The sequence below is a fragment of the Ananas comosus genome, linkage group 13, assembly GCF_001540865.1.
Source record: "Ananas comosus cultivar F153 linkage group 13, ASM154086v1, whole genome shotgun sequence".
In the NCBI taxonomy this organism is placed as follows: Eukaryota; Viridiplantae; Streptophyta; class Magnoliopsida; order Poales; family Bromeliaceae; genus Ananas; species Ananas comosus.
The window spans coordinates 1,037,258-1,047,989 of NC_033633.1; the positions used below are offsets into that span (position 1 = coordinate 1,037,258).

A 10,732-nucleotide genomic window follows, 5' to 3' on the forward strand; every position below is an offset into this window, starting at 1 on the left:
CGCAAATTGGACCGAGCCTGGCCATAAAACTCGAGTCCAGTTAAAACCCGGTCCGGCCGAGTATCAATTTTTCGCTTATGGTGCCTAATTGGCGTTATTTTGATTTTGAAGAGCACGTATAAATGTTTATATAAACTCCTCAAAACCCTCGCTCTCCATACGCCTACATCCCTGTAGCGTTCGCTGGAGAGGAGCACGAAACCATGGCCCTGTTCTTCGACCTCAGCGTCCCCTACCTCGAGCGCGAGCATGGCGCCTCCTCTTCCACCGGCGCCTCCGCGGAGAACAAGGCGCTGCGCTCCGCGCGCCTTCGCGCGGCGGTGAAGGCGCTGGAGCTGGGCTACGCCGGGGTGGCCTACGATCGCCCCTTCCGCGGCGTCGTCGCCGACTCCGATCGCTCCCGGGCCGCCGCACCCTTCCCCCTCCCCTCGCTCCTCGCAGCCGCCCCCTNCTCCCCTCGCTCCTCGCCGCCGCCCCCTCCCTCGCCGCCGCCGCCGCCCTCCACCGTCGCCTCCTCCGCTCTCCTCCCTCGCCCCCCTTCCGCCAGTTCTCCCGCATCACCCTCTCCCTCGACTCCCCCGCCGCCGTCGCTTCCTCCTCCTCCAACCCCGTGCTCCGGACCTACGACATCGTCGCCGTCCGGCCCCTCAACCAGGCCGCGTTCGACCACGCCTGCAAGTTCTCCGAGGTGTGCGAATTTCGACGCGCACAGCATGAATGCGCAATCGCCTTTTTCTTACGATCTTTGCGTGATTTTTTGCGTGGTTCAGGCATTTGATCGAACATGTAGACTGATGGAATTTTCGATGCACAAATCAATGCTTTGATAATGTTATTTTTTTTGAAATGCGCATAATATTGATGTTCGCATGTTTGGTTTAGGGAATTCGGTAATACATATAGAGGGATAGTATACTGATCACTTTACTTTGACAAGTGGAAAAAGGCTGAGACAGTTGTTTTGTTGAACTGAGTTACTGTAAGGAATATCTTACTGTGCCATTGAACCTATAGAATTGTGGTATCTCTCGCAGTATCCAAAAAGAGACCTGATAATCTTTATATTTTATTCATTATCGCGCCCTTCTATCGTTGCAGTTATCTTTGTAATCATTGCATTATCATCTTTCTGCATAGGCTAGATCACTTTGCTTTGAAAACCTTTTTTGAGGTTTTGAGCAATATACTCCATGAGAGGCTGTAGTATTGGTCAATGTGGTGACTCCGCCTGTCACGCGTGGGTTATCTCTTCTCCTTAACTAATTTGACTAAGCAAGAAGAGAATGTATACAAGCGACTGACATGCTAGAGACACAGCTTAATGCCAAAATTCACAAAGATGATGGGTTCCGAATCTTCATGTAACTTCTTGTTTTACTTTGTTAATAGTATGCACAATCAAGTTTTAATTGAATATTTCAAGATGAGATACAACCTATATTAAATATTTGATGGTTCAAAAACTGCTTGTGGATATCACTGTGCTTGCTGTTTTTCAGATTCAATTACATCAAATGTTATTTTCAGTAATGTACTTAATTAGTTTTACTTTCATGTATTTCACCTGAGTGCGTTTAATACTCTTATTTAATTATGCATTTTACCCAGGTTGATATGATTTCCATAGACTTCTCTCAGAAACTTCCCTTTCGCCTCAAGCTTCCCTTAGTTGAAGTTGCAATAAAGGTGCTGTAAGTGTTTGCACAATCAATTATGTTAGATATTATGAATCTTGAGTTCTTAATTGTGACAATTGCAAATGCAGATGTATTTGCCAAGCTAATGTGATGTAAACCTGATTTGCAGAGAGGGTTGCATTTTGAGATCACCTACTCTCACCTTATTGCTGATGTGAATGTAAGGAGGCAAATGCTTGCAGATGCCAAGGTTTGTAAAATTAATTAATCTACCTTTAGATTATGGTGCTGAAGTAGAAAGGTATTGAGTGATATGTCTAATATTGCTTATCCCTTGAACTAACAGCTGCTAGTGGAGTGGACAAGAGGGAAGAATGTCATTATCTCAAGTGCTGCTTCCTCTGTAAATGATATCAGAGGGCCGTATGATGTTACAAATCTAGTTGTATTCTTGCTTGGTCTCTCCATGGAACGAGCTAAAGCTGCTATTTCCACGAACTGCAGGTGTAGTGTACAATGATCTTTTTCTAATTTATAATTTTTTTTTAACTTTCATTTTCATGTCTTTTCTTGTTTTGCTTGTACACAGATCGCTGTTGGTTAAGGCCTTGAGAAAGAAGCACTTTTACAAGGAAACTATTAGAATTGAGAGAATATTACCTGATAATGAGCAGTTTGACTCTAAAAAGTTCTTGCTTAGCAACTTGATTAACTGGGATCCTATCTCTAGCGGTGAAGGAGATTTGCCATCATTGGACGATATTGCAAATTCTACGCCCTCTAAAAAACAAAATGCAAGTTCAAAAGCAATTGATTTCACATCTATAACTGATGGAACACCATTTTTACTGAGTCACAATGCTACAATAATTTCCTCTTCTAACAATTTGAGCGCATGTGCTGTTCCAGATGAAGTTTCACAGCAAGATGAAGCCAATGAAGTCCTAATAGAAAACAGCTTATCAACTTCTGTAACTGCTTTAGAAGAACAGATTTCTCCTCCTGAAACTATTTTAGTCCCTCTGGACAATATAGAAAAGCTACCTGTGGAAGCTATTTTGGCATCTGAAGCTGATGCATTGCAATCAGATCACATGGAATTAGAGGATTGCAACACTACAGTAGGTGATACTGTCCTTTTATCATCTGATGCCAATTTATCATCTTTCACTGTCACTGAGAACACGCAAACATATAACGGATTTTTGGAAGATGATGAAGGGTCAAAGCACTGTGAAACTGAGGCCCATAAAGATGTTACAGAATTAATGAAGTGCATCGCAAGTGCTTCAGGTAATCAAGATCAAACCCAGTTGAATGATGATAACTACTATTCTAATTCTATGAAGGACGATATGCATACAGAGGGAGTTAAAGTCAGAACAGCTGAGAGAGAAGCTAGCCCAGAAGAAGTTGCAAGTGCCCATGACGAAGAATGGCAAAATTTCACCACAGAACCTGCATTGACTGGTCAAAGAGAGGGATTAGATGCTTTTTTGGAGGAAATGCATGCAATGGATGTGATTAAGGACACAAATGTGGTCGAACGAGAAGATATTCCAAGTGGGAATACTGTCTCACTTGAGAAAATCTTGATTAAGGAAGAAGAACGAATGCCAAGTAGGTGTTCTGCAACTATTGGAGCTAAATCGTTCGAAGTTAAATCAGGTAGCAGATTCTGTAGTAATTAATGGCCTACTTTTCTTTCGTGTTCTTCATAATTATTTGGTTTTTGCTTTTTTTTTTTTTTGTCATGCAAGGAGTAGCTTAAGATTCTAATGATAGGCCTCCCACCATTTTTTTTTCTCCTTTAGAGGAATAAACAATTCGTATATTCTCTCAATGTCTCGTACGACAAATTTTTTTAATAGTTTAGAGGCTGAGAAATTGTTGTAAGAATGGTTGTTTTAATCACTTAAACAGATGGCTGCTTAGCGAATGCCTTCATGTTTTGCAGTGTTACTTGTAACTTTTGCCTGTCTAATTCCTGATAGCAACAACCTAACAAGCTGTTGTATCTACATGTTTCAAGTCTATCAACTGTTTCTATTGTTTTATCGTTCAAGATAAAACTTCACCTTAAAAAGTTGACAGTTTTATTTTATTTATTTATTTGTTTATTCACAGAACATATGCAAGGAATGATTGTCATCTAGGGAGTAACTAACGTGGTTATTCATAGTAAGTGAACCACAAAACTGTATGTCCGAATTGATCAACTTCTATTACCAAGAGACGTGATTATTTTTTGTATGTTTGGATGCAATCATATTGATTAGCAGTTATTAACTTTATTTTTGTAAAATATGAAATAGGCCATTCACCAACCTCAGCACCAATGTGAGATAACTTGTTAGTGCATTAGCTCATGTACTCGTTTTTATTTTGGATATAAATTGCATCATTGGCCTTTTATTATTTCTTTCTGCATGCATGCTGTTGCTGAGTCTAATCTCTTCAGCTTATTACAGGTAAAAGGAAGCAACGGAAAAGTTCGAATTATCCAGCATCTCCTTTGCCTTTCAGCAGCTTCTTTAAGTCTATTCTTTTCAAGAGGAAAGGATGGCCATTGAGAAGAAGGCAAAACAAATAATTTAAGGTTAAATTTCAAATATTATTATTTTCTTACATATGTTCTGCTAGCTTCCATTCTCACAGTCAACAGTGTTAGTTCTTCTTTTTTCTTTTCAGTTGAAGATCATCCCTCTTTTCTTTTTCTGTAATCATTAATTGTTAGTACAGCGAGTGGAGATGCAGCAATCCAAACCTTTGTCCATGTTGAAAATTGTTCTGACATTGTAAGTTTAGAAACTTAACGCATTTTAACTTGATGGAAACTTCATGTTTTCTTTTGAATATGCTAGTGCTGCATTAAGCGACGGGCACTAGTGATGATTATAGACTAATGCCAGGCCCATGCCCTAGTGAACATGGCCCTGGCCTGTTCTGGGCCTGAGCCTTCACATATAAGGCCCAAATATTTAAATGTCACACTCCAGTGTACATTGCTGAACAATGCTCACATTAGGCGGTTGTTGCAAGCAAACTGTGTTGAATGTTATACATGTTAACTTTCTTATCATATGTGAAATCTATGAAAGTAAAAATCCAGACATTTCTTACACATTTTGGTGAAAATTCTAGGAATTCATCAACTGTTCAAGAAGTTTTTTAATATTTACGGAAAATAAACAAAAAACTAAGGAAATCTAAACAAATACAGACATTTATAGATAATATACATAAAACTAAGGAAATCTAAAACCAATACAGACATTTACAAGAAAATTTTCCCTCCATTTAAGTAGGTTAACAGCGGCATGGCCTGTGCTATTTCATATTTAGCCTTCTTAACCAGTTTATGTTCATTTCTGAGGTCAGATCATCTCAGATTCAACTTTGAAAAATGTTGTCAATATATTCTGTTAGACTTCCATAGAAGACCAAAGTGTGCCACTAGAAGAGAAAGACCTTTCTTTTCAGCTTTCCTTCAAATCACCCATATATCCTTAGGGCATTCCATAAACTTGCTGCAATCTATTCATTCACATCATATATCAATATTCCTGTCCCTTCAGCACCCAAATAGAGATAAAAATAGGGCACTTGAAATTTAGCTCTTATACTAGTTCTAGTTGCACACACTGATAATGTTAAGATTGGTTTCTCCATAGTCTTGATGTGCATCAACTAACCAATAGTTGCACACCCACTGATGGTTGTAGTGGTGTGACTATTTTCCTAGTTGACCTACGAGAGAAAAGCTTAAATCTATAGAGATTGCATTCTATCCTAATGTTACCACTTGTTTCCATCATTAGCTGCGAGTTGCACATTTTGATATTGTAGGATGAATAATAGCTGCCTTGTATTGAACCCTTGAACAATTTTTGTTTGATTTTTTTCATTTGGACTAATGTCTGCTATCTGCTTTATGGTTAACCGATTAAATTTTCAAAGTTCCCACTAATTGTTTTGTGTCGACTAATGTGATCACATTTTGCAGGCTGTACATCTGGGGAAAAACTCAATTGGCCATCAAAAACTTTTACTCCAAGTGGGATCTCTCGTTTTCTGCATGAAGGGGGTCAACAGATCTTTTAGAAGAGATGATGTTTCTGGGTGCGGGTTGACTTTATCATGTCGGTTGGCCACGCCACTCAAAGTTGGTGAATTAGCACTGTCGAGCTATGTCAGTACGATACGTAATTCTTTGGTAGGGCCGCACGAGGGTATTTTGTTCATTTTTTTTAATGAGAAAGCTGTTGAGAAATAGTCGATAACCGTGCTCCATTGGCTTGCTTAGCTGCTGGTTTTCTTACAAGCCAATCAGCAACTGAAACAGCATCACCTATTCATAACTCAGTGACTGGAGCAACACAAGTTGCCAACGAATCGGGCATTGCCGCAGGGTAAGCATATTCAAAAGGTAAATCATTCCCCCACCAACATATTGGCATACGGTACCTTTGGAGCTGATCATCGAAGTCTTTAATTCGTTGCGAAAAAGACTGCCCTTTGACAACATATGTTGGTTATCTATTGTTCCAGCAAACTTGCATGATTTTCTCCCAAACACTTGCTTAGAAGCCAAATTTGAGTGGCATGATTAGTATAAAGCTTGTTTGGTCGTAATTATTAAGTGAGAGAGTTGTCGAGGATATTCTCGTGCACTTAAATGAGATTAGAACACTAGTGATTCACGAGGAAATGATTATGCATTCATGGCTCCTATTAGCGAGAACTAATCCCTTGCTTTCCGTTTTATCTTTTCTTTTCCCTTTTGGTTCATGGGGATCCTTTCTTTTTTCTTGATGGGGTTAAGTGGTGGGGGCCTCTCTTTCCCATGTAGTCAAAATGCAAGATGAGTACATGCATACTCTGAGGTGCTCTAAAGTTATGGAGACTAGGGAAATATTGGGTGGGTTTTAAGGTATATTTGGAAATTAATATTGTGACAGGATAAGCTCACTGTTTTTAGGTATTCTTTTAGGATGCTGTGGTAAATTATGCTCGATATTTTTTTTCCTTTTCTCACAGGTCCAGTGTCGGAGTCCATGGTAGAGGATTATTTTATTTTATTTTTTTTTACGGTCATTTTGCACAGTTCTTTGGCTATTTTGTCATTTCAATATGATATAAATCATTTTGTTGGTGAAATATTAGGGTGCATTAAATTCAATTTATAGATTATGGTCACAAAAGAGGATTTGCTATAAAATAGTTCTATCATTGAACACTTTTGTTATGATTAGACACTCAAAAGAGGTGGTGGAAATCTGGGGCTTGCGCGATGACTTGCCTGTCTATTCATTTCATGGTGCTTTCTCTCTCTAACCACTCTGTTTGTGCCTGTCTCTCTCTCTAAAGCGGTTTGATCTTCAGAAACTTTGAGATTAGATGGATTTTTACCTTCGCACAGTTCTTGTGATTGCGGCATTAACTCTTTTTTTTTTTTTTTTGAGAGAGATAGGTAGCACGATACCCATTTCGTTTATTTTATTTAGAAATAAACTTAGTTGAAAATGTAAATCAACTATGATTCAAACTTGGGTCTCGGGTACCAACCACCAAGCCCTTTGCCACTTGCTCTAGGGACCGTCGGTGGCGGCATTAATTTTTTTATGTGTTGGCATGTATGATGCACAGAATGTGTACCTGTAAGTCAGAGTTCTTGATCTTTTTTTTTATTGCGTATTGGGCTATAGAGAGTGTGCTTTCAATAATGTTATATATTTTTGATTTATTTATGTTTGTGCCGCCGAAAGCGCTGTAAAGATTTGTCAATATATCAACAGCCTACAGAAAAACTATTGTGGCAGATGTGAAAAAGCACTTTTGTTTATCACATTGATAGAAGGAATGGTGCGTGTTTATCACATTGATAGAAGGAATGGGTGTGTGTGTGTGTGTGTGCACCCTGATGCAATCTTAGGATTGATTTTGACAAAAAGTCTTATCAGATCAAGACACACAACACAAGTTCGGGAGTTGACCATTCCGTTGACGAAGCCGCAATGTGGACCCTCGTTTTGTTGATTGAGGTTTGTGTCTACTTTTGGTTGGTGACTTTTTATCTGTATCTCTCTCGCAACCCTAAGTGGTGGGTTAGGGACCAGTTGATTGATTCTTCTATCGCAGAACACATGGCACGCTTTGACTTTGTTGTTTTAGCCTTTTTTACTTTAAGAAATAAGTGTTTGTTGCTTTGTTTATTTCCTTTTTGGCATCATAATTTTGTGCGGGGATGAACTAATCCCTGTCACAAAGCTTAGCTTTGGTACTCTAATTTCTACAAACACACTCCATCTTAATTTACTTAACGCAGGAATGATGCTGCATTTCCTTAATCGCCTCATTATCCCAATCGACTGCCATGTCATCTTTTATTTATGTCTGAATTAGAATTATGTCGACCCAAATGCCCCCGTGCCGTTCCTGAAAATTTTACATGAAAATCTATCTAATTCTAAAACTGATGTGCCTGCATGGAATTTGCCTTTCTTTATATGTAAATAAAGAATTAGGCTGGAATACTATCAATAGCACTAAGCTGTTGGTGTTATTAGTTTTTTAACCCTTGAATTAAGAGATTTGTAGTTAGGATGATGTGAACCTTCTAGAGTTGAGTGGATGGTTGGTTGAATAGTATAATCTAACGGGTAAAAATAATCAAAGGGTTAAATTTAACGGTGGAAAATTCGATAATACAAAGTCCTTGGTGCTATCGGTAGTATCCCAGCCGGACTCTGTAAATAAATGTTTAAAGCAAATCTCTCTCTCTCTCTCTCTCTCTCTCTCTCTCTCTCTCTCTCTCTCTCATCTTTCTAAAGAGTACTGCTACAGATTCCATAAAATAATGCGCTTATCAATTGTTAATGATATATAATATAAGTTTAGTAAAGTTATGCATAGGGTGCAAATTAAGACATGGATTTTAGCAATGTATAATCCTCTGCGGGTAATTGGAAAGCATTATTCCTTTTTGTAAATTAGTGATGAAGAGGGTCGAAGCATAATAGAAGAATAAAGGGGGCACAAACCTTTATATTATACTATCTCTTAATACTCAACAAGTGTACACAAATTACTAAGCTTTATTTCCTTCTTTCTCTCGTACATAAGAAGATACTCTAAAAGCTGCACAGCAACATCTTTTTTCCGTACCTCACTCCATTTTGGAACCCAGAGAAAAAAAAAAAAAAAAAAAAAAAAAAAAAAAAAAAAAGCCTAAGCCTCAATTTGATGTTAGATTCTCACATAGCCTAATGCTTAATTTTCTAACTCCACCTCTAAAAGGCAGCTTTTTAAAATTTGAGCTTTTAAGATATGGCAAATTCCAATCAAATGGGCATAAGAAAAGGAATTTTTGTTCCTTTTATGGAGGATCAGTTGTGGTGATTTTAGGTAACTTTGGACTACCTTTAATGTCACTGTTTTATGGTCAATAAGTTGTATCATACAGGGGCCATTCAAAGACACTGTTGTGCTTTATTTCATTAATTAGATTGAGTATAATAGGCTACGAAATTAGCTTAGCCTAATTTAGGGCTTGTTTAGCCCAACTAAAGTTTTTATTACAATTGCGCTAGTTTTCTCCCTTTTTTTTTTTGGTTCAGCTCGCAACAGTTTTGAGTAATGGTTTCGAGGGCTCAGATAAGTCCAAAAGCTTATGACTAATGGTATATTACCTATTATTTTAAGTGTGTAGCGCTACTATACTATCAGAACTATAGAGAGTTTTATGTTTCCGACTTTTTGACCCTTGAATCAAGAATTGTACGATTGAGATGATTGCAGTCCCTCCAAGGTTGAGTAGTACTCCTAAGGTTGAGTGATTCCCACAGGATAATAGTATTAATCCAAAAGTTAAAAATGATCAAAGGGGTTGATCTAAGGGCCAAAAAAGTCGGAAGCACCAGATCCTCTATGCTTCCGACAGTATAGTGACAGTATAGTAGCTCTACTCATTTTAAATTAAACTCTCATATTATTTTAAAAGATTTTATATTAACCAAAAAAAAATTAGAGCGGAGAAAGTCTCTCACATTATTATATACATAACAAAATTTATATTTCTAACCAATGATAAAATTTATTATTAATTTATTATTCTTGGCTAAATAGTTTTGAATTTATTGTGGATTGGGAGGTGCTTTTTTTTTAATCAACACTTTACCTTTTTTATCCCCTTTTGCAGAAGAATATTTTTATTAGATTCTTTCCTGTTTCTTTTTCTCTCCCACTAAATTCATTGTTTGTCCATTCACTTAAACATGTAAAATCAATCTTAGGGTAATTTCTCGCATGCCCTTCAAAAATATTAGTCTTTTAAATTTACCTAAAATTTCAAATCTCTCTCTCTAAAATCCAAAATCTCTCAAGGACAAAAATATATTGGGAAGAAACTAACATTGTTCCAGAGGTAAATTTGAACATATACGTATCAAATTTTGCAGGGCATATAAGATATTATTTGTAAACTTTTTATATGGACATAAAAAATAGTTAGTATTTGTTTTTAAAATTTTTTTTTTGAGAAAGAGATGATAAGCAAATAATAAGTGATTCACACTAGGGCTGTAAACAAGTGAAACAAGAGCTGGTTTGTTGAAACATCGAGCTGAAAATCCAACTCATGTTCAACTTGTTTATTAACAAACCAAATCCTCGTGAACAGCAAATTAGATTGTAATGAAAAATTAAAAGAAGATTAGAATATTAGAATATTAATCTAATAACTGATACGGGTTTTTTTCACACTCATAAGTTTCTTTATATTCGGATTGGGCCTAAAAACCAAATGGTAAAAATTTGTAATATAAATTCAAGTTATATCGAGCCGAATACGAGTGAGCTGACTCTAATTTATTTTCTGCTTGCTCATTAAAGGAATGATGATCAATCTCAAACTCATAAAGTCAAACACGAGCTGGCTCGCGTACAGCAAGCTGGATTGGCGGTCCTAGTTTCCGCGATGCATAATTACTCCCAGATTGGACCCCACAAACAGGCACAAAATCTACTGGGGGCCCAGCTAAGCCCAGTGGGCCCCACTCAATGGTCAACCAAACTCACATCTCGGCGTCACTCTC

The 10,732-nt window shown here is 37.6% G+C and overlaps 1 protein-coding gene across 1 annotated transcript; it reads left to right on the forward strand.

The window, feature by feature from the left end:
• Nucleotides 144–6,858, forward strand: LOC109719787. Its single transcript, XM_020246600.1, has 8 exons — nucleotides 144–399; nucleotides 438–688; nucleotides 1,609–1,686; nucleotides 1,807–1,887; nucleotides 1,984–2,141; nucleotides 2,227–3,305; nucleotides 4,109–4,236; nucleotides 5,644–6,858. The coding sequence occupies exons 1-7, from the start codon at nucleotides 204–206 to the stop codon at nucleotides 4,228–4,230; spliced, it is 1,965 nt and encodes a 654-aa protein (XP_020102189.1). The 5' UTR covers nucleotides 144–203; the 3' UTR covers nucleotides 4,231–4,236; nucleotides 5,644–6,858.